General features: G+C 55.5%; 4 protein-coding genes across 8 annotated transcripts in view; all 4 read left to right on the top strand.

The window, feature by feature from the left end:
* Positions 1 to 7,539: 7,539 nt before the first annotated feature.
* C1QA (complement C1q A chain) lies at positions 7,540 to 9,615 on the top strand. 2 transcript variants are annotated; one of them, XM_068171361.1, is made up of 3 exons: positions 7,540 to 7,660; positions 8,362 to 8,550; positions 8,671 to 9,615. In XM_068171361.1, the coding sequence occupies exons 2-3, from the start codon at positions 8,388 to 8,390 to the stop codon at positions 9,237 to 9,239; spliced, it is 732 nt and encodes a 243-aa protein (XP_068027462.1). In that variant the 5' UTR covers positions 7,540 to 7,660; positions 8,362 to 8,387; the 3' UTR covers positions 9,240 to 9,615. The 2 variants fall into 2 exon arrangements, with proteins under 2 accessions (XP_068027462.1, XP_068027461.1); XM_068171360.1 differs by lacking the exon at positions 7,540 to 7,660 and having other exon boundaries at positions 8,230 to 8,550.
* A 1,011-nt stretch (positions 9,616 to 10,626) lies between these two features.
* C1QC (complement C1q C chain) lies at positions 10,627 to 12,770 on the top strand. Its single transcript, XM_068171800.1, has 3 exons — positions 10,627 to 10,782; positions 11,406 to 11,595; positions 11,812 to 12,770. The coding sequence occupies exons 1-3, from the start codon at positions 10,762 to 10,764 to the stop codon at positions 12,366 to 12,368; spliced, it is 768 nt and encodes a 255-aa protein (XP_068027901.1). The 5' UTR covers positions 10,627 to 10,761; the 3' UTR covers positions 12,369 to 12,770.
* An 896-nt stretch (positions 12,771 to 13,666) lies between these two features.
* C1QB (complement C1q B chain) lies at positions 13,667 to 16,142 on the top strand. The gene is made up of 3 exons (XM_068171801.1): positions 13,667 to 13,803; positions 14,970 to 15,129; positions 15,438 to 16,142. Exons 1-3 carry the CDS (start codon positions 13,786 to 13,788, stop codon positions 16,004 to 16,006), a joined length of 747 nt encoding a protein of 248 aa, XP_068027902.1. The 5' UTR covers positions 13,667 to 13,785; the 3' UTR covers positions 16,007 to 16,142.
* Positions 16,143 to 17,812: 1,670 nt separating this feature from the next.
* EPHB2 (EPH receptor B2) overlaps positions 17,813 to 27,396 on the top strand; it is a 152,594-nt gene continuing 143,010 nt past the window's right edge. The window contains exon 1 of one of the 4 annotated variants that reach the window (XM_068212811.1): positions 17,813 to 17,885. In XM_068212811.1, coding sequence (XP_068068912.1) covers positions 17,846 to 17,885 — 40 coding nt within the window. In that variant the 5' untranslated portion in view covers positions 17,813 to 17,845. The remainder of the gene's footprint in view (positions 17,886 to 27,396) is intronic. The other 3 variants (XM_068212812.1, XM_068212814.1, XM_068212815.1) reach the window with 3 other exon arrangements.

The raw sequence follows: 27,396 nt of genomic DNA on the forward strand, positions 1-27,396 counted from the left end.
CCAACTTCCAGGATGCTCTGTGGTTCCCCACTCTGGTGACATACACAGCCACAGGATCACAGTTATCTTCTGCCACCAGTGCAAACTTCCCTCAGGATATAGAGTGTGGAGCTGTTTCGGGAATTTGGACCACCCACTGGGTGGTGTTTAGCAAAACCTGGGGTGTTTAGCAAAACAGTATTCAGAGTGACCTTCCCCACAGTGCAATAAACCAGACACACTTGCAGTAACTTGCATCAATTACAGGGAAGTCAGTAATTAATTAGAGGCTGTGATTCTTCCCATCCCTCATTGGAGCTCTGAAATTAAAAGTCCAGGTAAAGGATAACTTCAGGCCAAGGAGTCAGTGCTGGCGCTCCCACACAATTGCCCCCACATGAAGAGTCAGGAGCAGCCTCTGAGGTGTTGATTGATTTGCTTCTGACTTGGCAGCAAGGACATAGATTTGACCTCTGCATGCGGGAGAGGACTTGGACAAGAGTGAATCCTGAGTGGCTCATGCCACTGCAAGTGCAAGTGTCTGTCCAAGCTGAGAAGGTGCTGTGTCCTTGTGGGAAGCAGTGGAGGTGGCTGAGGAGGGTGAGCTCCTAGTAGAAGCAGAGAGGTTGGGATGTGTCCATGGAGGGCAGGGAGCTGTTGAGCTGATGGAAGTGCCTCAGAGGATGTCAGAAGTGTGTGGGCCACGCCAGGACTGAGGATCCAGGTACTGCTGCCCTCTGCTTGGGGAACAGAGCCACCAGAATCAGAGCTGCTGAAAGCCTGTGTTCATCAGACCAGGGTCTTCAAATCCCAGAATGGCTTGGACTGAAAGCAACGTTAAAGACCACCTCATTCCAACCCCCTGCCATGGGCAGAGACTCCCTCCACTCGAGGTGTGTGGCTTTCAGAGCACAGGAGCGGGGAGGCAGTGTGGCCTCCAGCCTAATGCAGGCTGAACACCTCCCTGCCTGGGAAACATCCATCCCAGCTGTGCTCAGCACTGCTGGGAAATTCTTTAGGATGGCTGACGGAGTCTGCAGCACACGCTGGGGCCCTGCTGGCCACGGGCAGAGGCAATCAGAGCCTCAGGATCAGCAATCAGCCGCCCTCCAAATTGGGCAGCCGACACAAGCGAGCCTGGGAGTTCACATCGATCCAGCAGCCAAGGGCAGGTAGAGGGGAGCTGAGTTCCCAGAAAAGCCCCTGTGGAAAGTGAGTTTGAACAGAAATGAGGTGTAATTGGCTGCAGCCAGCACAGACCTCCAGCTGCCATGACCCAGTTAACACTGATGTTCCCCTGCAGGAAACTTCCACTGCATTTCCAAGGCCTGATGTCAGGGAAAGCAGGTCACAGCATGGAGATAAGTCTGGGAAGGGGGCATGATCCTCCAGTAGCTTTACAGATCTGTCTGGGCACAGGGTGCAGGGAAGATCTGTGCTCCTCCCAGCCAGTGGGGGAAGCCCAGTGGGGAAGCACAACATTGCCACAAACCGGTGTCTGATGGTTCCCAGTCCATTGAGATGAGCACATCCCTACCTGGTGGAGAGATTCCTGATGGTCTCACCATGGCCTAAAGGCCCCAAAGAGTCCAAACCCCACAGAACCAGAACTGAGGCAGCAAAACTTACAGCCCAGAGAGTGGCATCCTGTGCCTCCCCTCCAGTATGGCCATCACATGGGGTTTGAAGGGAATCCCACCATGTCCAGGATGTGTCTCAGAGCCTCATCTCCTGAACCCGCACCATAAAGCCAAGAGGGAAAGGAAGGACAAGAATTGGTTTGTTTGGGGTTTTTTTGGTTGTTGGGGGGGATTGGAGTTTTTTTGTTGTTGTTGTTTTTTTGGAGGTTTTTTTTGTTTTGTTTTGTTTTTGTTTTGTTTTTTTTCCCTTGTAAAAATGGCACTTCAAGCTATTTTTAAACCTTTAGGGGTGTTTAGGAGCTACCATGGTCTCTCCTTAAAGGGTGAACAGGCTCCAGACTCATTGCTGGAGTAGGGAAAGGGTTAGGGTGGGAATCAGTGGGCACTGGGCTGAATGTGAACAAAGCACAGATGAGCTAAACTGCTGCACTGGGGAGAGTGTGGCCAATTAAATGGAAATTGTTCATCCTTATGATCAGCAGCGGGGAGACCACCTCACTGTCAGCCAGAGGAAGGGGACAGTGAGGTGGGAGCTGATCTCTGCTGCAGCTGCTTGGGAATAATTGCAAGGAAACAGAGCCAAACACATCTCAGTGACACCAAATGACATAATTAGGGATGGTGGGCACACAGGGGGCCTTCAGAGATTTGGGATGGACATCAGGAAACATTTCTTTGCCTGAGTGTGGTCCAGCTCTAAGACAGGTCACTGGAGCAATGGCGATTTCTGTCCTTGGGAGATTTCCAGACTCAGGCAGGCAAAGCCACATCCTCCCTGATCTAATGCTGGAATAGTCCTGCCATGAGCAGGGAGCTGGACTGGGGATCCCTGAGGTCCCTTCTGCAGCTCTACTGGGATCCACAGCACACTGCTATTGGACATCACTGCTCTCTGCTGGGACTTTGTTCCAGGTATACCCTGACATGGAAGGGTACAGCCTCTTCTCCCCTGATGTTGCAAAGGTCCAGGTTGGCTCCCTGATCCCATGCCAGCTGTGCCCACTGCCTGCAGGAAGGCCTAGGGCACTTTAATGCCTTACTTACCTGGTGTGATCTTTCTTACTGACCTTGGGATGGACAGAATCTCATCCTGGATGCATTCATTGACTTTTGATGGAGGTGGGAAGATGCCAAACACGATCCATGGTGGCAATCAAATCAGCATCCTATACAAGAGTCCTGAGGCTCCATGCAGCCTGTAGTCCTGTAAACACTTTCCCCACACTGGGCTCTTCAGAGACCAGCATAAGCAGCCTTTGGTCCTCAGCCATGCCCTACCATTCCCCAAAGCCTTTTGCTTCCTCTGTTTGCCCTTCTCCCCTGGGGAAGGGGCCAGCCCTGCCAGGACAGCCCAGCTCTGCAGGGCAGGGACTCCTGCTGCTCACCCTGGGGCTCCTGGTGTGTTGTCAGCACAGCTCAGGGCACCCTGCTCTGACACCATCTTATTTATGGCACATCCTTCCTGTCTTCTCCCTGCTATTATTGCCTGAAATGCTGTAATTTAGATTCCGGCTGTGTTTGATTGCAAACTCCCCCAATCTACAAATTTCAGTGACAAGCACTAGAGCAGCTCATTTACATGCCAAAGTGATCAATCTGGAACTGCTTGTTACACCAGAGAATAAATAAATAACGGATACATTAAAGAATGGGGAACAATCAGCCAAATTAACCAATAGATGTCGAATAATGACAAGCCCTGACATCCTCAACAGGGAACAAGAGAGAGAAAGATGGGACAAGCTTTCCCAGCATTGCCCACGGCTGCTCAGCACTCATCTATCTCCTCTTGTCCCATGAGCCAGCAGAGATGTGCATCAATGACAGGAGACAGCCAGCAAGGGCTGGAGCCTGAAATCCTGGCTCTTAAACCACATACCTGTGTTTCTTCCTCACACCTGCTCTGTGCAAGCATCCATCATAGGAATAACTCATCCCCTGGGACAGCAATTAAAAACATTTCAGGCGCATGGCAGTGTGCCACACAGTGATACACAGTGTGGCAAACGGCTTTGCAGCCAGATTTTCACCTGACATCTCATGAAATCCTTCCAGGGCACCATCTTTCTTCACAAGTCCCTGACAGGAGGATGGATCTAGGTGGGAGTCGGTTTCTTTTCCCAGGTAACAAGTGACAGGACGAGAGGAAATGTTCTCAAGTTGTGCCAGGGGAGATTTAGGCTGGATATTAGGGAAAATTCCTTCACTGAAAGGGCTGTCAGACACTGGCACAACTGCCCAGGGCAGTGGTGGTGTCACCATCCCTGGAGGGATTTAAGAGATATGGATGTGGCATTTGGGGGCCTGGTTCAGTGATGGCCCTGGCATTAACCTGCTGGGTTAATGTTTGGACTCCAAGATCTTAGAGGGTTTTTCCAAACTTTATGCTTCCATAACTCTCTGATTCTATTTGGGACAGCCCAGCTCAACAGCTGCAACATCCATCTGAGTGGTTACTCAGGCACCATTAAGCCACCAGTGGCTGCAGAAAGGTGGATGCTGTGAGCTGTCCTCACCTCCCAGTGGGTGCAGGTGACTGACTGGGATGCTGGTGACTGGCAGCAGAGGCATGTGTGCTACCTGCCAGCACTGCTGATCTCCATCATTGCCTTCCATTCAGGACAGGTAAGTGCCAGCTGCCTGATTCATCCTCCTCTGGCAGCTCCTGCCTGTCAGCTTGGCACCCCAGGGATCCCCAGCAGGGAAGGCAGCGCAGCAGCTTCTCTCCCTGTTGTCTGCTGTCAGCAACTTGTGTGTGCCTGCAGGCACTGGGGACGAGGCTGTGCAGGGGGCACTTCCCTTCCACGAAGAGCTGCAGGGCTGGGAGGGCACGGACCCATCTCGCCTGGCATCCCCAGCTGGGAGAGCAGAAAGAGGAGAAGGAACTGCCCCATGCTGAAAGGAGGAGGGGTGCTCGGGGTAAAAAATCACCTGGAGCAGAGTTCTTAGGTATGCAGCAGTGCCAAGAGGCCGTAACAGGTGCCCTAAATCATGTGGATGCTCACCTGAGTGCTCAGGTTCCCCAAGTACCAAGGCACCATCCTCTTTGGGGATGATTTTGTGACACCTGGAGCTCTATGGAACATCTACGTCCACTGGCTATTCCAAGTAATCTCTGCATTGGGCCCGGCCCCATTCCGTGTCATCTGGGTCCCCTACATGGCCTCAGCCCCTGCTCCATGCTGGAGCCTGGCCGTGGTGCTGCTGGGGGGCTGCGCTGGACCCGCCCCACAGGGAGAAGCCAGCAGGGCTGTACGGGCCCCGCACCTCCCGCCCAGCCTGGTCCCACCGAGCAAACCCCCCTTGTCCCGCAGTGCCCGGGAGGGCCAAACCGCCCGCAGCCTGGGGAAGGGGTGTTTGAGGCCGCTGGGGAAGATGGGTTCTCCCGGCTCCAGGTGCGGCCGGGGGTGCCCGGCAGAGGTGTCGGAGCGGGGCTCGTGCGGCCGGGCGTGCCGCCGGAGCCCCGGGCCCCGGGCCCATCCCGGGCCCATCCCGGGCCCATCCCGCCGGGCCGGGCCGGGCCGGGCCGGGCCGCGCTGCGGGCGGCGGCGCCGCGGTGGCCGAGGCAGCAGCGCCACCTGGCGGCGCGTCCCCTCGCTGCCGCGCCGGCCGCGCCCCCCTGCGCCCGGCGGCGGCCGTGAGGAGCGGGGGGCGCCGGGCCCCGCCGGGCCCCGCCGGGCCGGGGCGTTCGGAGCCCGCAGCTGCGGCCTGCAGGAGCCGCCGGCATGGCGCCGAGCAATGCTCGTGCTGGCTCCCTGCGGCCGGCGCCTCTGGAGCCGCGGCTGTCACTGCAGACGGCTTCCCGCTGCCAGAGGGCAGGGTCACATTGGATGCAGGGGACGAATCTTCCCTCTGAGGGTGGGGAGGGCCTGGCACAGGTTGCCCACACAAGCTGTGGCTGCCCCATCCCTGGAAGTGTCCGAGGCCAGGTTGGACATGGAAAGTGTCTCTGCCCATGTCAGGGGGTGGAACGAGATGAGCTTTAAGGTCCCTTCGAACCCAAACCAGTCTGGGATGTCTCAACTGCAGATCCAGAGGAGGAGTTGCTCAGAGGATGGGAGAGGAAGGCTTAGCTTGACCACAGCAACTCTGAAAGTCAAGTGAGTGGGGCTAAACACTTCTCAGAAATCTCAAGGACCTGGGGGAGGGAACACCTGGACCGACACCAGCTTCCAGGAGATGCTGGAAACCCACAGCCAGCCCCTGTAATTGAACATTTAAATGGGATTAAGGGGACAGCAGAAGACAAAAGACACAGAGCATGAGGACACAGCCATCAATCAATGCTGGATGAAATGATGGAGTGCTGTAATTTGGGCTGTTTATTAAGAAAGGGCAATAGGACAGAAATACAATTACTGTCCAGAAACACCATTTGGTGGAATGTAGGTACTTTCCAACTCACCTGTCATCTTGTCTTGACATGGTGACAGGTCAGGTTGATAGGGTAACTCTGCTGATAAAATCAGATCACATTTCTTCTGGGCATCTGGTTTATTGTGGGGTAACATTTTGATTTAAAATGTGTAATAAATTGCATTAAGCAGGCATCTAGTCAATGAATTAAAGACCAGCTCAGTGACAGATCTCTGTTGGCAAAGGTCTCTGGACTGAGTTTTGGTGATTGCCTTTTTCAGCTGTTTTGGAAATGATACAACACCTCCCTTGGGAAAGAAGGAAGCAAAAGGCGGAGGGGATAGGGGGTTTGTCAACCCCTCTTGACTTCGGAGTCACCCTAATCCCAGGTCTGCTTACCATCCTGTTTCCTTGGATATCCTCCCCTGAGCCCCAGCTCCAGGTCAGGGCAGCTGCCACAGGACTCCTAAAAGGACTCTCAAGGGGACATGGATGAGAACGCCCCTCCTCACTGCCCACTGTGTCCCCCATGGGGTGGCCTGGGTGGTCCCCAGGGTCCCAAGGATGTTCACCTGCTAGAGTCACTGTGGCACCTCCCATCCCCATGTGATGGGGTCTGGGGACTGGTGGCATTTTAGGGATCTTTTTCAGCAGAGCTGAATGTGCCCCCCTGGACTCATTCCCTGGACTGAGTGATAGGAGGTGCTGGTATTTCACTTGACAGGTTACAAGGCCACATACAGCTCCTGGGGTTGCCCAGATCTGGCTGGTGCAAGGCACGGCTACCCAAAGGGAACTGAGAGCATCGTCAGTGCCAGATATCCTCATTTTTTCCCACTCTACTCTACACACCAAGTCCCCAAAGCACTGAAGTGAGGGCAGCAGGAAGGAGATCATTGGGCCACGGACTATCCTGAGTTGGAAGAAACCCCCAAGGATCATCAGTCCCACTCCTGGCCCTGCACAGACACTCCAACAATCCCACCCTGTACCTCAGAGCATTGGCTAAACACTCCTGGAGTTCTGGCAGCCTCGGGGTCATGACTGTTCCCTGGGGAGCCTGGGCAGTGCCAAACCACACTCTGGGGGATGAACTTTTCCCTAATACCCAACCAAAATACTCAAGGCCCAGATGGGCCACACAGGCACTGATGATCCCTTTGCTGGATCCTGCTCCATCCAAGTGCAGTGCCAAGGTGGGCATCTGGAGGGGTCAGCACCCAGCAGCACCATGACAAAGTGACAGACACTGCCCATCATCCAGAGCAGAAGCCTTCAAGGGTGATCTCCTGCCCTGAGCATCCCTTGGGAGGCTGTGATACCTGGTGCTCCCATCACCTGTCCCCTCCTGCCATCTCAGCAGCCTGTGGGCATCCTCCAGTCATGTTGCTTTGTGCCTAGTCACCACCAGCCCCTGCTGCTGGGCCAGGCTGGGCACCCAGTGGTGCTGCACTCTTCCTGACCAAGCTGTTTCCAGTAAAACCAGAGTCAAGCATGGAAAGGGGAACAAGTTTCTTTCTCTTAGCGAGAAAGTGAAACTCAGTACATCCCTTCTCCAACCAGGCAAACTGCAGTGCATGCAAGTTCATCCTTCCCACCCCTCTCCTCTTCCTCCCTACTCCCAGAGAAGAGCTTCTAGCAAACGGAGCTGCCCACACTGCCCTGTCTTCAGCCTCTGCACCAAGGTAATTCACCACAAACAGCTGGGGACACTCTCCTCTTCTGCTACCATTTTCTAGTCCTTGCTCCCTGTCCTCCTTTGTTCTTCACTTCCCCCTCCACAAGGGTTCAAAGTAGAAAAACAGGGAGAAGCTGATATGGGGGGAAGAGGAATCTGCAGGAATCTGTCCTTGCTCTGTGTGATTGTGGACATCACTGGGCTCTGCAGTCTTGTCCCATGCTGAGAACCTCAGGTTTTGGGATAGATCCATGTCCTCCCTCCCAGCTCTGCACGTTGGAGGTTTGGATCCCATTTGCTGTTTTTCCCTTTCCTGTTTATCACTGTAGTGTGTCTTTACATCCTTTCCTCCCTTGTGCTCTCTATCCCATGGGACCACTGCCCTACACAGAAGTTCTTCTCCCCCCAAACTGGAATAAAAATCCTCTACAGGCATCTGAGGTGCCCCTACCCATGCCCAGGACGTGGAGGAAAGGGTTTGTGCCATGGTCCATGTTCTGGGCTTTTCAGTCCCAGAGTTCTGCCATGGGCATGCTAGAGATTTTCAGTGCCATCCGTGATCTCAGATCACACAGCCTCAAAACCCTTCCCTTCATGTGGTGTGTGGTTATCCATACTGGACAATTCAGTAGATCTTTGAATGCACCTGATGAGGGCATCTGTGTATCTGTGACCAAGGTTCATTTGTGTGTTTGCCTCCATCCCCAATTCATCCCTGTGCTGTAGGAAGCAGGATGCAACCTGGAGTCTTGCTGGCAGCCAGCACCCTGGCAGCAGTGCTGGGCATGGCCCTGCTGGAGGATGGAGTGTGTAGGGCACCGGATGGCAAGAATGGCTCCCCTGGCGTCCCTGGCCGGGATGGGAGGCCAGGGCAGAAAGGTGATGTGGGAGAGCCAGGTAAGAGGAAGCCAGGGATGTTGGGGGCCTGGGAGCCTCTTGGTAGGAGCATCCCAGGCTGTGGGAGCAGCTCAGGAGATGCCAGATGTGCGTGAACTCCTTCTCCCCACTTCTCCCCAGGGAGACCAGCGCTGAGCCCGAGCATCAACGGATCCAAAGGGGATGCAGGTGAACCAGGGCCTCCTGGCAAACCAGGCATGCGTGGCCTACCTGGCATTCCTGGCCTCAGGGGGATGCCAGGGGTGCCAGGGCCACCGGGGCAGAAAGGGCAAGCTGGCGATGTTTTGGAGCATCCGCATCCCGCCTTCTCCGCCTCCAGGCTGTCCCCGCCACGCGCAGGCACCACGGTGGTGTTTGACAGGATCATCACCAACCAGGAGAACTCCTACAACCCTCAGACCGGGAAGTTCACCTGCAGCATTCCTGGCCTCTACTACTTCACCTTCCAGGTGGTGTCTAGCGGAGACCTGTGTCTGAGCATCACCAAGAACGGGCTGAGCGTGGTCAGCTTCTGTGACGACAACAGCCACGGCATCCTGCAGGTGAACTCAGGCAGCAGCGTGCTCAGCCTGGCTGCGGGTGACCAGGTGTCCCTGACCACCGACCCCGCCCGGGGCAGCTCCATTTACAGCGGCTTCGAGGCCGACAGCGTCTTCAGCGGGTTCCTGGTGTCCCCAGAGATGGCCTGAGGGAGTCCCACAGCGCCGAGGGGTGTGTGCCTGCCTGGCTGCTCCCCTCTGGGTGTGTGGGATGCTTTAGTGCCACAGCGCATGGGGATCATTCCAAATTGAGCAGCCAGAAGTGTTCTGTGCTTCCACCAGTGTCACAGCTGGCCAAGCTGTGGGTCACCACTGCAGCACTCACCTCCATGCTGAGCCTACCTGCACTGTCCTGGAGGCTGTGGACTCTCATCCCTTTCTCCTCCTGGGCACTCAAGCTCCACTCCCAGTTGTCACCAGCTGTGGCTCTTTGCTCCTGAGTGGGAAATCACTGCCTGCTGCTGCTTCTGCTCCACTAACACTGCAAAAGCCTTCCTGGCACTGGCACACATCCTGTCACAACCTCCCCATCAGTATAAATAAATACTTCTACCACTATTCCTTGGGTTTTCTTTTCTACTCATGCATCTTCCCCAAACTATCAATGTCCTGGTCCCCTTCCCAAGATGACAGGGAGAGAAGTGATTCCAGCTTGTCCCTGGTGCTGCAAAGGCAGAAGGACAGGGAGGAATGGAGTGTCCAATCAGAGCGGACACTTCCAGGAGGAATAAGAAACATCTGGGACAGGGCTATGTGTGTCCTTCTCTGCTGAGCCCAAGGTAGCTGTCCTGCAGGGGAAAACACAGTCAGCAGATCCTGCACCTCACCCACATGGTCCCAAGTTGGCACCCAAACTCTCACAGGAAGGCAAAAAGCAGGTGTGGTCCTCTGGCATTACAGCAAGGAGGGACAGGGACATTGGGACACAGATGGAGTTGTGGGGTGATGGTGGTGGAGCTGCCATCAGATGCCGTACTCTAAGACTCCTCCTCAGAGGAGCTGCTCCACAAACACTGGGCACTCAAATATCCCCATTCCTGGAGCAATCAGGAGGAGGCTGGGTCACCTGCAAGGAGCAGCACCCCAGTAAGGGATCTTGGGGCCTGCGAGTCCAGCAGCCAGCAGAACTTGGTGGAGCATGGTGAAAGGTGCAGATCAGAAACTCAGAAAGGGAAACATTTTCCAGTCCTATTTAGGGGTGCAGCATCTTCCATGAGAGCCAGGCAGTGACCTTGCAGCAGCCCTTGAGTGCCACAGGCATCTCCAGCCCACTGGAGCAGGCATGAGGCTCTGCTCCCAAGATCCCCTTCTGCTCAGAAACAAGGGAAATAAGAGGCAAAGCATGGAATTTGGGGAGGGCTATTCCCTGCAGTGGCTTGGGGGATTCTGCTACATCTCTTGGAGCTGTGTCCCACCTCTGTCCTTCCAGCCTTTCCTGTTGCAGTGGCACCAGTACAGGTTTCGCTGGACAGCCAAGAAAGTGCTGTCTCAGCAGAAAGCATCAGGGAGGAGGATGTGAAATTTGGCAGGGAACAGCTTGGGTTCTGTGTTCGCAAGGGCCCTTTACCCTTTCCTAACACTGTGACTTCCTCCACGAGGGTGTCAGGGAGCCGCACCCACCGCGCTGTGCTGGCAGTGACCACGCGCCCAGCGGGATCGCAGCGTGGGTCCCATGCCCTGGTCCCCACCAGAGGTAAGAGGTGCTGCAGGATCCCTGTCTCAAGGGTGGGACTGGGGGTCCAGCAGCATGGCACACTGCTGGGGAGGGGGAGAATGAGAGGAGGATGTGGATGAGAGAGGAGGAGGAGAGGAGGGAGGCAGAGGCACTGACAGCTGCGCATGTGTGATGGAGACAGGATGCACCAGCTGATGGAAGGGTTGATCCTGATGGACAGAGCCAGGACAGTCAGGCTGCTGCTGGAGGAGGAGGGAGATAGCTGCATGCAGGGAGTTCCAACCTCAGTGCAGCACGGCATGACAGTCTGCAGTAGTGTATGCATCTCCAGGGTTTGGGGACACTGGACTCAGAGGGCTTGGGGCTGGCCATGGGTACCTCAGACCTCATGGCTCCATCTGGACTGAAAATCCAGCTCATGCTGTGCCATCAGGGGCTGCCCTGGTGTGGGAGATGAGCCTGAGCCCATCTCCACATATCCACCTCCCCACTGTCCTGCAGTGTGTAGAGGTGGGACACTGAGGACACACCCATGGCATCCAGGTGTTCCTGGTATATCTAGGCTCCTTTTCTCCATGTCCTGCAAGCCACCTTGCTGTGGCCACTCACTCCAGCACTTTCTTTCACTTTTCATGCTACAGAACACCAAAATGGAGAAGAGATTCTGGGAGCAGCTCTATCTGGCCCTCACCCTCCTCCTTCTGAATCTGGGCTCTGCTGTGACTGTTGAAAACCCTCACAGCTGCTATGGAGCTCCAGGCCTGCCAGGCATGCCGGGTATGCCAGGCAGGGATGGCCGGGATGGGCTGAAGGGAGCCAAAGGGGAACCAGGTGAGTGAGCAAGGAGGAAAACCACATGGGCTCTTGCAGCGGGGCACTGAGTCCTCAATGGCTGGTCTGCCTTGGTTTGCAGGATGTGGAGAGCATCCTCTGTAGTCAGGTGGAAGAGGCAACAGCGCTCTCCTGACCAAAAGGAGGGGCTAGAGAAGCCTCTCCCCACATCCTGCCATTGACACTGACTCCCTTTCATGCCCCACCACCCCACAGGTATCCCAGCTTCTTCTACACAGCTAGGGCCCAAGGGCATGAAAGGTGAACCAGGCCCCCCTGGCCCTCCAGGCAAGCCTGGCCTCCCTGGGGTCCCTGGTGCAATGGGAATCCCTGGCGAGGCGGGTGATGCTGGCCCCCCGGGAATACCAGGCAGCTCCCAGCAGAAGCAGCAGTCAGCATTCTCAGTGACGAGGCAGACCAGCCAGTACCCCTTGAAGAATGTCCCCGTGGTTTTCAACAACGTCATCACCAACACCAACCATGACTACAACACTACCACAGGCAAGTTCACCTGCAGGCTCCCCGGGGTCTACTACTTCGTCTTCCACAGCTCACACACAGCCAACCTCTGCGTCATGCTGCACAAAAACCAGAGGAGGATGGCCAGCTTCTGCGACCACAAGACCAACACCATGCAGGTCAGCTCAGGGGGGTCGCTGCTCCACCTGGCTGCTGCAGACGAGGTCTGGCTGGGAGTGAATGACTACAACGGCATGGTGGGCATTGCCAACTCTGACAGCATCTTCTCAGGCTTCCTGCTCTTCCCAGACTAGAGGATCAGCAGAGCTCACCCCAGCACCCCGACGCCTTCTACCTGCCCTGAACACACTGCTCGCTGCTGGGCTCCTCCTGATGCTCCCAGTTTCTCCACAGGGAGGGCATCAATCCCAGCAGCCAGACCCCCCTCTCAGTCTGGAGTCTGAGCACTGGTAGCTGCTGCACAGGGGGAACAGGCACATCTGGTACATCTGCACCCAGAGTGATGGTGCTGAGCTCCTGGTCTTGCTGGCACTGCCACGTGCATCCCCCTTGCTAACCCCACATTACCTCAGAGATCTCTCTGTGTTTTTCCCCCTGGCTGCCTCAGGTTCAGCCAGGTGTCCTGGCATAGGCTGCAGCAACCCCTTTACCATGACCTGGCTGTGGAAAGTGTCAATAAAACCTTCCCCAGTGCACCCGGTGTAGTGTGTTGATTCCTCCATGTCCTACCTCTCTGTGGTGTGCACAAACGTGCGTGGGGCATCTGGACATCTGCGTGGCATCAGCATGTCCCCAAGCCTCACTGGCATCAGAGACCACCACACACCACCCACATCTGGCTTTGCACAGGGGGTGGGACCCCTGGCTGCTGCAGGAACAGGGTGGTTCCTGTGTCCCCACACCACCCCTATCCAGAGGGCACCAAGACTCATCCCAGAAGGGCCCTGATACTCCCCGTCCCTCCAAAGCTTTACAGGGGCACAGGCTGCAAAGGAAATCCCAACACCATGGCTGGGACATCCCTGGGGTCCCTACCAGGATGGGGCAGGGGAAGCACTCTGGCTTTCCTGAGCCAGACCATAGAAGCTCATGGTTGTGGAGGCTGCAGAGCCCACCAAAACCCAGCAGGAATTTCTCCTGGTGTCACACACTGAAGGGTGGAACAGGCAGTCACCTCTCTGAACATCCTGTACTTCACTTCCACAAGGCAGTAGCCAAAGCAGGGAATGCTTTTCCCACAGTAAAATCACTGCCCATGCACAATATTCAGGAGAGTCAGGGGCATGCACTCAAGGTGCTGAGACCCTGCAGCATCCCCTGGGCCTGCAGAGCTGGAAGCGTGCGGAGCAGCCTGAGGGGTGCTGGCTGAGTGCATGCACTTCTCTGCAGCTCTGGGGTTACCTTAAACTCATCTGGAGCTCCCGAGAGTATTCCTCATAGCAAGCACCCCTGAGCAGGACCCAGGGACCCTGCAGGGCAGAGCTGTGGGCGGAGAGGCTCAGGGGGTTATCTGGGGATGGCTTGTCCTGCTCAGCTGACAACAACATTCATGGAGGATCTGAAACTGCCATTGAAAAAGGACAGGAGCTAAAGATAAAAAGAGGATGTGTCCCAGATCCTTTCACAATAACCCTTGCAGCAAACTTCTGCTTCTCCTCTTGGGCATTTCTGAGAAGGACACCGGGGTGTCCTGCTCCATCTCCCCACCTGATGAACAAGGAGATCAAGGTAAGAGCAAGACTGAGCCCAAGGTTCCTCTGCAGGCAGGAGCACGTGGGGAGCCCAGCTCTGGCAGGGTGACAGTCACCTGCATCGCTGGCACTTCCCTGTGGCCTGGGGCACAAGAGAAACTGGGGGTGGAGGTGCTGGGCCGGGGGTGGTGGAGGTCCCTGATGGGACCCTGACCCCTCCTGCTCCACCCAGAAGAAGGATATCACAAAAGTAGAGATGGCAGAGTTCCAGAAAGGTTATCAGGGACTGAAAGGTGCCCTGGAGGTGCTCTCCTGCCCTGAGAAGCTCTTGTTTTCTGGTGGCTGGGAGCCTGTGGATCGGTCCTTGTACATGCCACACCCAAATCAGAATGGCTGTGGCTGGAGGATCCAACTCACCAATCTTTTGTCCTGCTGGCACCAGAGCTTCAGCGCTGGGAAAATCCACCTGAGGTGGGGGAGTTGTGGCTGGGGTGCTGTGATGTCCAGATACAGCCCCCAAATGCCCAGTGCTTATCCACATGCGCCCACACCAGGATCTGGGGGGAATGAGCTGGGCATGGAGGGCAGGAAGAAGGTAAGGCCCCAGGGATGGAAGCCCAGATAATTGTCCCAGTGAGGGCTTGTTAGATACAGAAATGCCTCTGGCATTGAGCAGCTGTGTGACAAGACACAAGGGGAACCTGTAGGATGAAGAAGGGAGGTTTGGGGCCTCGTTGCCATCTTCAAGGACTAGCACTGTCCCTTAGACATGCTGGTGGAAGGCAAGGCCTGTTCCCTTGCAGATGACAAAAGTGCTCTGACTGGGTAAGGATTTTACCCTGCAAGTATGGTCCTGAGATGAGATGGGGAATTTCTCCCACAAGGCAGCAGCATGGCCATGTTGGACATCAGACCTCTGAGATAACCTGTCCCAAATATTCATGTGGCTAAAGCTGTGAGCACTTGTAAACTGGGGATTTAAGAATGATGAGAGACTGCAAGCCCTGCCTTGCCCAAGGGTTATGGTCCTTTGCTCCAGGGCCAGCAGGAGAGTGGATTTGGTTCTGCAGTAGGATGCTTTCCCTCCCTGATGGTATTACCCAGACTTGCTTGCAGTCACCATCTTTCAGAGCAGCTCAGAGTGCCTTCCTCAGCCCTCCCACCACCCAGGAAAGCCCCCAACACTGTTCCATGCTCCCACAGATGTGGATCGTGTGGGCCATGCTGATCTGCCTGGCTGGAGGGCAGCCTGCCAGTGCCACGCTCTGCAGGACCTACGGCACCATCCCAGGCATCCCAGGACTACCAGGACAGCCAGGCAGCGATGGCAGGGATGGGGAGAACGGCCCAAAGGGTGAGCAAGGTAAGGAAGAGGCTGCAAGTGGGTAAAACACTGTCTTGTGGATTACAAGAGCAGGGAAAGACAGTGCCAGGCACGTGGTCCTGGGAAAGCAAGCCTTTTCCACCAGTTCTTTGAGGTCTCGTCAGGTGGGGATGATGGAGCACCCCAAGGAACCTGGGGAAGGAGGGGGATGACAGCAAAGTGTGTCATACCTGCCTGTTGGGCAGTAACAGGTGTCCACACAGCACAGGTGTCCTTGCTCGTGCTCCCTCTCTGCAGACAAATGGGGCTTGGCTGTGACCACAATGACTCTTCCTCCTCTTTCCTAGGACCCTCTGGCCAGAGTGGAGCAGAGAGAGGGGAGAAGGGAGTCCCAGGACTACCGGGACCGCCTGGGAAGGTCGGTCCCATTGGCATCCCAGGTCCAGTGGGTGTACCAGGTAACAGGGGAATGCCTGGCCCTGTGGGAGAACCTGGTGACTACAAGGTCACCTTCAAGTCCGCATTCTCTGCTGCCAGGAGCATCAGCTCCTACCCCCGCCGGGAGCAGCCCATCCGCTTCGACCGTATCATCACCAACAAGAACGGGCACTACGAGAACCGCTACGGCCGCTTCACCTGCCGCATGCCCGGCATCTACTACTTCACCTACCACGTCACCTCCCGGGGCAACCTGTGCCTCAACATCAAAAAGGGCCAGGGTGCCAGCAGGGGTGACAGGGTGGTGACCTTCTGTGACTTCGTGCAGAACAGTTTCCAGGTCACCACGGGTGGTGTGGTCCTCAAGATGGCCATGAATGAGTCTGTCTGGCTGGAACCAACAGAGAAGAACTCCTTGGTGGGGCTGGAAGGGTCTGACAGCATCTTCTCTGGCTTCCTCATCTTCCCTGAGGCTTAGCCCACTGGAGCCGTGTCTGTGGCCAAGCCCTGCAGTCCCTGCAGAGCTGAGGACTCCCCTGGAAACTCTTTGCTCCCAAATTGGTGCTTGAAGCACACTGCTGCCATTCTTGCACAATAAATGACAACTCTTCGCACTATTGGTCCCCTTCTGGATAGGATTTACCTTTTTCCTCACAAATAATTTTCACACAACCAGGGCACTAGTTCTCGCCCTCTTGGGTGCAGCCCAGGCTCATTAGCATCTCATTACTGCTGAATAGAGCCAGACAAGTCATGCAGTTCCTGCTGCAGACCAGGCCGAGTATCTCCATCCAGAGCCACCCAAAGGGTCCCAGCCCAGGGTTAGGAAAACATGGAGAGGCAGCTCAGCCTTTAGCAGGGGGCAGGACAATGACACAATGACATAGTGGGAAAATTTGGGCCACTGGGTACTGGTGGTAGGTGGGGAGATGCTGGAGAGTCCTGGCAGTGGCAGGATCTGGGGACACCAACCTCTCTCAGACTTTTTTGTTTGGAGTGGTTGTGGTGACAGAAATACCCACAGAAGGTTGTCAAATCTTGTGACAAGGCAGGGCAGGTCAGCATGGGCCAAACAACTGGATACCATGATGGGGGTGGTGGGGAGGACACCCCCAGTACAGCCTCCAAATCCCAGCACAGAACTGTGCTCCACGCCCTGGAGCACAGCCAAGCCCTCCCGGCCTGCTCCTTATCAATGGCAGAGCTGTGGACCCAGGAATGTCCAGATGAATTAAAGCTGAGGAGCCCAGGGACAGCCCTGGCCCCGGGGCAGGTGCCAGCCCAGCATTGCACCCGTGTGGGTGGGTTGCCTGCAGCCCCCAGCCCATCTCGTGGGTCTGGACACGGGACATTCAGGAATTTTTTGTGGGAGTCTGGGATTTGAAAGGGTCTGGATGGAAAGGATGATGATAAAAGGTCTTGGGGAGGTGAGTGTGCTATAGGCAGGATTTAATGGAGCGTCACCCCTGAGGTCTCCAGGTTTGCTCATGAGTCCAGGCCCCCAGCTTTGGGCTGCTCAGGTGTCCGCCCCAGCGCAGGACAGTGACTGAGGCTGTTGTGACCCGCTCGGAGGCTCCCGTCCAGGGCGATTTGCCGGCAGGTGGCACTGGAGACTGGCTCAGCCCTCACCTGGCAGCGGCAGCATCCTCGCTCCACCGGCTGGGCGGGCACAGCTCCGAGGGACGGGGCAGCACGAGGGGCTCAGCTATGCCCAAAAGGTCTGAGGAGGCAGCGGGCAGGATTAGCCCAGTCATATCTTCTCCTCCTCCTCCTCCTTCTCCTCCTCCTCCTCCTCCTCCTCCTCCTCACCACCTCGGAGCTTTATCCTTCCTGCAGCAAGATCTGTGGCTTCCGTCCCCCGGGGTGCAGCCACCCGTGTCCCCAGACTCTGCTGCTCTCAGAAGGTCTGAGCACAGGTGTTGGGTGTTGCGTTCTGAATTCCCCCGGTGCCAGAGCACTGGATTGCCTTTACAGTGCAGCCACCAAACCTGCGGTGTTTCACAGCTGGAGATGCAGCATCACAGATAAAACTGAGCTGGGCAAGGCAGGTGGGGTTAAAAAGCTGGTGTTTGATGCCCAAAAGAGAGCTGGTAGCATACACTGCCTGAGCCTCCTGAACCCTCAGCACGTAGGAGACGTGCCAAGGAACAGAGATACACTGGAGGTCAGGGCTGCCACTCCAAAAGCCCTGAAGGCTGGGAAATGAGCTGGCAGAAACCCACTGATAGAGACAAATGCAATGTTCTTCTGGCATGGGACAATTGCATGTCAGAGGACAGGCACTGGCAGCAGAAAGCTCTGCAGGAAGGGACCTGGGATGTTGTTGGACACCAAGGTGAAGCTTTGTGCCTTTCCAGGTAACAGATATAATAATTTTTGATTTTTGAAAAGGTGTAAGGAAAAAAGCTAGTGTTATCTTTAAAATAGATGTCTGACCAGTACGAGCCAAAAGAGTTCTGGGGGCTTGGCTGTGCCTGGGCAATGTCAGAGGCCAGTGCAGGTACCAGCAGCTATAAGTGTAGCTCACGGTGCTTACACAGCTGGGAAACAGAGGTGCAGAGGGAACTGCTTCCCAGAGGTGCAGAGGGCATAATTTCCTCCCGTGGGTCTCAGCCAGCACCCAGCAATGCCACCTCTGGCAGTGGCCCCATGGGATGGAAGCTGCCTGCTCCCCTGAGGCTGCCACTAGACTCACAGCCCCTGGGTATCCAAAATGGATGAGGAAAAGGGCCCAGAGAGTGCTGGAGCTGTTGTTGGTCCATGAAACACCACCCTTCAGTTCTTCCCAGGCAGCTCAGGGAGGACAGCACATTTCTGACCCTGTAGGAAGCCCCAAAGCCGCAGCCTGCACCCCCTCAGCTGGAGAGGCCCCTTCCTCTCAAGCTGTTACAGCACTAACTGAAGCCACAGCCAAAATGTCCCTTGCCATGGCTCGCGGCACAGAAGCTGGGATTACTTCCTCCTGTGCACAGCAATCAGTCCCTCTGCTGAACACTCTGTGCTGCTCAGGGCCACATTGGGAAAACCCAAAAGCACCTGGGTGGTTGGGTGCTGTACTGGCAGTCCCACCTGTCCTGCCTGGTGTTCCCAGGAGCAGCAGGACCAACCTAGCCCTGCTCCTGAATCTCCTGCCCTGCTCTTTGGGCCGGGATTGATTATTCCATGGAAACAGGGCAATCTTGGAACAACACAACCATTAAGAGGAGAGCTGGAGAGAAACTTGTGCAGGGTCAGGTGCTGTGGGTGGTAAGGGTGGGTCAGGGATGCACCATGGTCACTGGCACTCAGGAAAGGGTCAATTTGCATATTTAATTAATTCCTTACACCTTCCCCATATGTGCCTGAGCCCAGTGCTTCAAGCTGGCATGGCTGCACTGGGGAATAAACCTGCAGGATCTGTCTTCACCCAGGATGGGCAGAGCTGGCCTGGGGCTCTGGGCAGGCTCCTGCTGTGTGTGCTCACTCACCCCTCTGTGCAATTCCCCCTGCCCTGTGCACGCTCCATGCACTCTGTGTGTGCTCCGCAGCTGTCCCCTGACACGCACATTCTGCTCCTTGTCACTCCCTTTGGGGTTTATTTTCAAGGCAGCTGCAGTCCCTCCCCAGGGCCCAGCCACAGCCTTCCCTTCACCAGGCGGTGCTGTGACCCTCACCTGCAGCGTCAGGCTGCCACCAAGAGCAGGGCTGTGCCCAGGCTGAGGCTACCAGATGCTCAGCAGATGCTGAAGTTAGGGCAGGAGGAGTTTCAAGGTGACTTCAGGAGTTTTAGGAATGTCAGTGTTTTGCCAAGAAGCCATGGGGTGCTTTGGTGTGTCGGTGTTGGAGGCCACTTGAACGGGACAGGGAGGGAACCAAGAGTACAGCCATGGGCAAAGACACCAACAGAGCTGTCAGGGAGTTAAAATAAAATCTTCCTGCTCCCAGGCACACAGCAATAGGGACCCGCAAGAAAATCACATGGAGGTTTCTCCTGCATTATCTAACTGGGGGTTTGGAGGTTTTCTCTGTGCCAAAGCTCCAGTCTTGGCATAAGCAGGACTGGAAGGATCCGATGTGGTGGAAAATGGGTGTGCCTGTCAGTGTTCATGGAAATGAAGCTGAGCTGGAGGACTCAAAGCACAACCATGCTGTTTGTCAGTGAGATGGAGCTAGGGATGTCAGTGCCACGGTCTGGTCTAACATCACCAGCAAACATCATGGAGCTTGCAGGGGTGTTGATCTGTTTGCACTGAGCCCAGGAGTTCCCAGTACCTGCTATAACCAAGGAAGAGCCCTTCCTAAACCATCCTTGTTTGGTCTTGTATTGTAAAATGCAGGCGAACCCAGTGGGAAGGAATGCCGATGTCCAACTCCAGTTCAGAAGGCTGAATGATTTCTTTATTATAACTATGCTATAATACATTCATATACTATATAAAGGAAGATACTAAAACTACAAACCTACTTTCTCTAACTACCATATCTAACTACTCACAGCTTGTGACCCTGTTCTCAAGAGTCCAGACACAGGTGGGTTGGATTGGCCATCAGGCTCAAACAATCCTCACCAGAATCCAATCAAGCAAACAATTCTCCAAACACATTCCACATAGGAAAAACAAGGAGCAGAAATGTAAATTGTTTTCTCTTTCTCTCTGTGCACCTCTATGAAAAATCCTGAGAGAGAAAGAAATGAGCTTGTCACAGTCTTGCTCCTTGCTGGCAGCACCAGCCACAGCCAGGGTGCCTGACAGGGCCTCCTCGATCAGCTTCCCATGCCAGCCCCTCCAAACAGCTCTTCTCCCATGTAGCTCATGCCACTGCTCCTCAGCGCAGGGAGGCTTTTCCCTTGGCAGCAGCTCCCTCCTGAACAGCCCATAAGCACTTCCTTCCCTTCAGCCTCACAGCCCTGAGCCAGAGTTGCTGCTGCCAGGCTGGCAGCTGCTCTCCACCATCTCCTCTGCCCTTGGGCCAGGTTGTGGAGTGAAACACTGGGGGATTTTTTTGTGTTCTTCCTTCTCTCCCCTTCTCCAAACCATAATATCCATCAGGAGCCATATGGGAATCCCTGCATGGGTTCAGTGCTGTGCCAAGGTGCTGGAAGGCTCTGGGCAGAGGCATTACTGGGACAGGGCACTGGGTTGTGCCTGCTGCGATGTCACAGGCATCACAAGGGGACACAGCAGCAAATCGCGGCTTAGGTGGTACTGAGGTCACACACAGTGACACATTGTCACCAGGGCGGGAGCTCCCTGCATGGGTCCCCTGGGTGCACTGGCTCCACTGGAGGGTGATCCCAACCCCAGGGAGACTCCTGTGGAGTTTGATACAGCAGAAACCAGTCTGGGACAGGGAAGGGAGTTCAAACATCAGCTCCAACCCCAAATCTCATATCAGGGCTGCTGTTAAGTTTGCTCCCCCCATCCTCACCCAGGCTTGCATTTGAATTCGAATGGGAAGGAGCAATTGCTTCTTTTGCCTGGAGCAACACAGCCTGGCTTCTCTCCCACTTAGAGGTGCGAAGGGAATTCCTGCTTTTCCTGGCCCTCTGCAGGGACCGGGAGCTGGGAGGCTCTGCGCTGGCTGGCCACCAAGGAGTTAAATCTCAGCCCTTTTTTTTCTGCTCTGCCTCCTTATGAGGAACAGCCTTCGCGGGGCTGCAGAAAGGCTCTTTCTTTCCCCAGCAGATCTCTGGGAATGAAAAGTCTGTGTTCCAGATATTAAATTACTCATAAAATAGTTGGCGTGTCCCTGAGGCGGCTCCGTACACCCCCCCAGCCCCCGCCGCCGCTCTGACGGGCTGCTGATGTGCATCTGCATGTCACCTCCTGCTACAAGGTCAATCTCTCCAATTTAAAGCAGCAGCGTTGGAAAGCAAACCAGATTTCAGCCGGAATTAGCTTCAAATGGAGCATTCAGGGGACTCGTGCTGGGAGGGGAGCGCAGGAGAGGAAAGACCACAGAACCAGGGTGGGGTGGGGGCGATCCTGGGGCTGCAGCCCCCCGTGGTGGGGCACCCCACGCACCCCGGGCTCTATCGAGGGGCTTGGATGCTTCCAGGGCTGGACCAGGGGGACAGAGATGCTCCCGGGGTTGGATCCGGAGGCGTAGGAATGCTGCCTGGGGATGAGCCCCGGGAATGCTGCCTGGGGATGCTGCCGGGGATTCCTAATGCTGTGGAGAGGGGTGGATGCAGGCGGGGGTGGGAGGAAGGGCTCAATCCCTGCTTTCGCAGCTTTGGCAGCCTCGGCAGGTGCCCCTGGGTATCAGGGAGCACCCCTCGGACAGTCGGACAGCCCCCCTGGTCCCCCGGACTTGCGCGGCCACCGGTGACCTACAATCGGGCGAGGTTGCAAGGAAGGGCAGCGGGGCCGAGGTTTCCATGGGGATGTGCGGGATGAGAAGCCTGGCCTGGTTCAGCTCCAGGCACAGATCGCCTGGACGTCGGGGCTCGGCTCCTTCCGCTCTGCTTGCCGCTGCCTCCCGCCCTCTTGCGCCCGGCTCCGAGCAGCATCTCCCCGGTACCGCCCCGGCGCAGCGGCGGGAGGGGATGCGGGAGGGGAGGCGGGAGGGGAGGCAGAGGGGATGCGGGACGGACGGGTGGGACCACGGCCTGGGCCTGCCTGGCCCCGTGCCTGTCCTTAACCCCTTGAGGGATGCACCGCAATGAACTCAGATTTGTCCCCCACCCATTAAGACCAGGAGCCATGCGGGATGCTCTGCTGCGTTGAGGATCTTCTGTCACTCTGGGAATGCTCTGATGCGATTGAGATCCTCTGTCATTCTGGGAATGCTGTGCCGTGATGGGGATGCTTTGCCATGATGGGCATCCTCTGCTGTGACGTAGGATCAGGCTCTTGGCAAAATCCCCAAACCAACGCTGAAGTTGTGACAACGCAGGTCTGGGACAGCCTCGTACAGCCCTGCTCTCCTCTCCAAAGATTTTCTCCAAGAAAAAGGAAAGGCAAACGTTTTTTTCTTCTGCTACTGGCTCCTGGCAGTATCCAGGAACAAATCAGTGACTGGGTACAAATCAGTGACACACCCACACTCTCCCCCGAATGCCTCAGTTTCCCCACAGGGGGAACAGCCCTGCTTTGTTCCATACCCTGTCCTGTCTGCCTCGCTGGAGCCGTGTGTGGGTTTCAGCCTCGGTTTGCTGTACAGGCTGAGGCTGAGTTGAGCCTCCAGCCCCATCCCGTCACAAAGGATCCATGTCACCCTGTTCTTCTGAGAGTTTTAAAGTTCTTCTAAAAGTTTCTTATGCCTTCTGATATTTACATATTTTTACTGAGTTTTCTCATGCTATTCATATAAACAATGATTGTTTCACATTCTTCTTTATAAGTAGAGAGAATTGATGGACTGTTGGTTTGACCAGTGTGGTTAGAGAGGTAACAGTTTCACCCTCCAATCCACTGTCACTTTTACTATTGTATATATAGTGGAGTCAATAAATAAAGTTTACTTTTTTAAGTTCTTTCCTTTTGCATCTAACCTACTTGTGTGAGTTATTTCGTGTCACAGTGTAGCAGATCCATGTGCCTCACACAAGGCAGGCTGGAGGCTCACATGAATTATCACACAGGGCATAGGCACCAACAGAAAACACACAAACACTGTGCAGAGCACACACAACACGCTTCCAGCAGTCAGGGCCAGAGCCATGCACCGGGTGGGCAGCCAGTACCCGTGTGGAAGAGGCCAGGATTGCACTCAACAGCCTCACTCTGCCCTAAAATCTTGCATTTACATACAGAGGGGGGAAAATATCAAGTAAGGCAGCTTGAAGCCAACAGCACAGCAAGACACTGCCATGTGCAGAAGAAGGGTCCACAGGGAAATGCATGCAGCATGCATGGACACATACTGGAATTCCCATCTGGTTTGTAAACAAGGAATATCTGTGAGCCTGCTGTCCTGGCTTCCTCAGAAAGAGCAGGGACTGGAGCTCTGGGGTGAGGGCTCAGGTGGCAGCTCCCCAGGGGCTGTGTGGTACTGCCCAGTGCTCCCTCCTCTTCCCATGAAGTGCCAGGAAAGCTTTTGTCTGGAAATGCTGGCATGTGTAGTCATCAAGGTGACAGGCACAGCAATGGGTCATCAGTGCCATTTCCAGGGGAGCCAGGAGAGAGCTGGACAATGCTGCACGTCCCTGGGAGGGAGCTGGACAGCCCTGCCCTTCCCTGAGTGAGTGACTCTTGGGGATGCACCCCTGCCATGGGCTGCATGGCCAGATGTCCTCTGCTGTGTGAGGTGACCCTGTGTCACACATCCAGTCCTGCAGCCTGAGGGTGTCCGTGAGGGCTGGGCAGAGAGTCAGGCTCTGGGAACATGAGGGCTTTGTGCGGAGTTTTGGCTCCTGGAGATCTCCAGGAGATACTTGGCACCAGCAGTGGGAAGCCCCAGCAGCCACTGAGATTGGACTCTGCTCCCGTTATGAAACCTGAGCTCTGCAGAGCTCCAGGGTGGTCCTGCCACTGCTGTCACCAGCTACCTGCAGAGGAGCATGGTCCCTCGGGATGTGGGGGAAGAACATGGGTCACCCTGGGCACCTCCTCCCTGGAGAAAGGCAAGGATCAGCTGGCCCTCCCCAGCACTAGATGGTCTCCTGGGGTGGGCTGGATGGCCAGGAGTAAATGGATTTCTCCTTTTGACATCCATATGGATCCACCACAGTTGTCCAACTCTGTCCGCAGGCTCAGGATGAGTTCAGCCAGTTCTGTCTCAGTCCTTCAATCTCCCCCTCCATTGCACAGGTCCCTCAGGCTGCTGGAGAGCAAGGAGCTGAAACTGTCGGTGTTTGTTCAGACCTGTGTCCTTACTGAGCAGAAAAAGAGAGGAAAGAAAAGCCTTTTTGAAGGAGAAACTAATGCCAGGAGAGTTTGGGAAATGCTGTAGCAACTCTTCCTTCCCAGCTCCAACATGCAGCCACCAATGCCTGTCCCAAAAGGCCGTGGAAAGGGACACTCCTGGCATTTGCCAGGCTGAGACCTCAGAGGACGATAGAGAGCATGACTGAGAAGAAAGAGGTGACCTGAAGGTTATCCAGGAGGCTTGTTCTCCTTCTTTGCACAGGCCTCTTCCTCATCCTATGGCCCACAAAGGATGTGATCTCTCAAGTTTTGTGTGGTTCTATCTCCATTTTTTTCCTGCATTTTCCCTCGTTTTCTTTCACCTCTCATAAAATCCAGTACAGGAACATTGGATGTACCTGAACATTGTGCACTGGTGACCCCAAGGACCTCTACCAGAGCACTCCAGCACCCTGAGCTCAGGAAGATGGAAGCATCACCAATTTATTCTTAACCCGTTTTGGTCTCTGTGACTCTGGATTCAATGTATTTAATTTTAAAAGCTGTTTGTGTGCTGGGTTTTACTCAGTTTTTCTCTCCCAGCATTAAAAGGTGGGTGGGCTTTTCATTGATCCTGGCTTTGCTGTGGCATCTCTTTTGTATAGGAGTGCTCAGAGGGACTGGAGTTACTGTCAGAGGAGACAGGGAATGTCCTCCTGGCTTTCCTTTTGCAATTTTCATCCTCCAGCTGAAGATCACCCTCCAGCCCAATGGGCTGGGTTCAGCTGCACATCTGGCTGCTCACAGTGTGGCACAGGCTCTGGGCACAAGCTGTGAGAATCCATGGAGGTTACAGATGTTCTGTCTCTGTGCAGGACCACCAAAGCCACCTCCTGCATCTGTATTTCTGGTGTCTTTGTCCTGCTGTCAGCATGGTCCTGAAGTTCTCACTCCCTGATGCATCCTCAGGTGCATCCTTCCTGCATGCCCTGTCAGATAATCACCAAATGATTTGGGCTGGAGGAGAACTGTTCCACCCCTGCCGTGGGCAGGGACACCTTCTGCCATACCAGATTGCTTCCAAGCCCTGCCTTGGACAATCCCAGGAAAGGGGCAGCCACTGCTGCTCTGGATACCCTGTACCAGGGAAGCCAAGGTGATCTGCTGCAGAAGAGGCTGTGCAAGAGAGGATTTGGGCCCATGGTCCCTTTTGGCTTGGGACAACATCCATCAGCAGTTTATGGTCCAGCAGTGTGGGTGCTCTGGTGTGCAGTGAACCATACGAAATGTCTCTGAAATGCTGGAGTGGAGACATTAATGACTATGCTCTCTAGAGTGGGTTTTCCAGGGTCTGGTGAAGTATGGAAACTCTTCCTGACATCTTAATACACTTTGGTTAAACAGTGAGCAGCCCAGGCTGTTATTTAGCCTTGGCCACCCTGTCACCCCCCCTGTCAGGATCACCATAGGTCCTGGGGGGCCACCTTAGCTGGGCTGCAAGCATCCCTGGAGCCATATTCTGTGCTTCAGGGTCACTGCCTGTGGCTGCTGCTGCGAGCACTCTGCCTGCACTGGAAATATTCCCAGGCCTGCCACGTGTGTCACATACGTGCCTCCGAGCAGCTGGCAGCACGCATGGGGACGTGTTGGAGCACAGACCCAGAGAGGATGAGAGCGGTGTGCTGCTGAATACCTCCATTTCCAGCCCAGAAAATCCGGGAAGAGGCCCAGGGAGCAGCACCCGTTTCGGGGTGGGCTGGTTGACATCTCGGGGCTGCCGAGGCTGCTGTGCAGCTTGTTTGTGCTTCCCTCTTCACTGGGGGCTGTCTGCTGCCATACAAAGGGCAAAACGCCGCAGCGGGAGGTGCCTCGCTCAAGCCAGGAAAATCCAGCCGACGTTTTCCTCCTTGCCTGGCTTTACCACTAGATGTCATTGGAAAAGCAGCATTGCCAGCCCTGTTCAGCTCTCCGGGATGGGATTTTGGGGGGTAGCAGGTCCTTCACCCACTCCTGGACGCTAAGCATCTTCCCAGCCTCTTCCTCCGTGCCTTTGTCTGTCTGCAGAGCCTCTGGAAAAACCATCGTCGGGGATTCAGGGTTCAATGGACATTGAAATGCAACTGAAACCTTTTTTCCCAGCGCCTGGCTAAGCCGCCCGCTCGGACCCTCCCAGGAGGGAGCCGCACGTCACCCGCTCTCAAAGGGGCGACGCTGTCACGCCGGGACCCGCGGCACCTACAGCAATATGGTCCTCTCAAACAAGTCGGACAAACAAGGCCTTTATAGGCACTTTCTTTTCTTCTGGAGTGGAAGAGAGAGGAGCCGGGGGAGAACTCGGGGGCGTCCCACCGCAGTGGAGCAGCACACAAAGGCTCGCAATGAAAGGGGCACCAGCAAATCCTCTTAGGGGCTTCACTGTGTGCACATTCACATCCCGGCCCCATCTGCCGGGGGGATCCCCGGGAGCGAGGGGGGAGAGGGGCTCTCCCTGCCCCGCGCCGCCAAAGCAAGCAAAGCGCATTCAGGGAGGGAGAAAGGGATGAAAAGGAAGAAAGGCCGAGCCATGCCCGTGGTGCAGAGGCGGTGGGGGGGGGAATGCAGCTCTGCCGGGGATGGGGGCTGGCTTATGGGGGAGGGGGGGAGAGCTGGTGCGGGCTGTGGGAGTCCTGAACATCCCTGGGTCCCCAGGGATGAGATGGGAGGGTGGGCAGGGAGAGAGCCTGGTGCCTCTGGGCAGGAGAGCCATGCTGGCACCCTGGGCACAGAGGAATCTTCCTCGGAGGTTCCTTCACCAGTGGAGACCTACTGGGAACTGGTGGGGCTGCAGGAGCATGGAGGTGACCTGGACAGGTGGGCAGCCAATGAGCTCATAATGGTGCTTGATCCCACATGAGCTGAGTTAAGCCAGGACCAGAGTTTCTTCCTAAGACAGGGGAATGGCAGGGATATTTTAGTCTGGCCTGGAGGAAACACCTGTCCCTTCCCGGTAGGAGGTGCTGGCTCAGTAAATAACATACATTGATACCCAGTTCTTGGTGCTGCAGGATGCCAAATGTCCTGTCTCCCATGGGTTTGCCTCTTCTTTTTCCTGCCCAAC

This window comes from Anomalospiza imberbis, chromosome 23 (genome assembly GCF_031753505.1).
Source record: "Anomalospiza imberbis isolate Cuckoo-Finch-1a 21T00152 chromosome 23, ASM3175350v1, whole genome shotgun sequence".
NCBI classification, from domain to species: Eukaryota; Metazoa; Chordata; class Aves; order Passeriformes; family Viduidae; genus Anomalospiza; species Anomalospiza imberbis.

Excerpts from the sequence above, each read along its gene's own strand:
- C1QB (XM_068171801.1), top strand. Across the intron at positions 15,130-15,437 it reads CGGCCCAAAGGGTGAGCAAG|GACCCTCTGGCCAGAGTGGA; the intron begins GTAAGGAAGAGG and ends CCTCTTTCCTAG.
- C1QC (XM_068171800.1), top strand. The coding sequence starts at position 10,762 with ATGCCCTGGTCCCCACCAGAG. Across the intron at positions 10,783-11,405 it reads TGCCCTGGTCCCCACCAGAG|AACACCAAAATGGAGAAGAG; the intron begins GTAAGAGGTGCT and ends TTCATGCTACAG. Across the intron at positions 11,596-11,811 it reads GGGAGCCAAAGGGGAACCAG|GTATCCCAGCTTCTTCTACA; the intron begins GTGAGTGAGCAA and ends ACCACCCCACAG.
- C1QA (XM_068171361.1), top strand. The coding sequence starts at position 8,388 with ATGCAACCTGGAGTCTTGCTGGCAGCCAGCACCCTGGCAGCAGTGCTG. Across the intron at positions 8,551-8,670 it reads AGGTGATGTGGGAGAGCCAG|GGAGACCAGCGCTGAGCCCG; the intron begins GTAAGAGGAAGC and ends ACTTCTCCCCAG.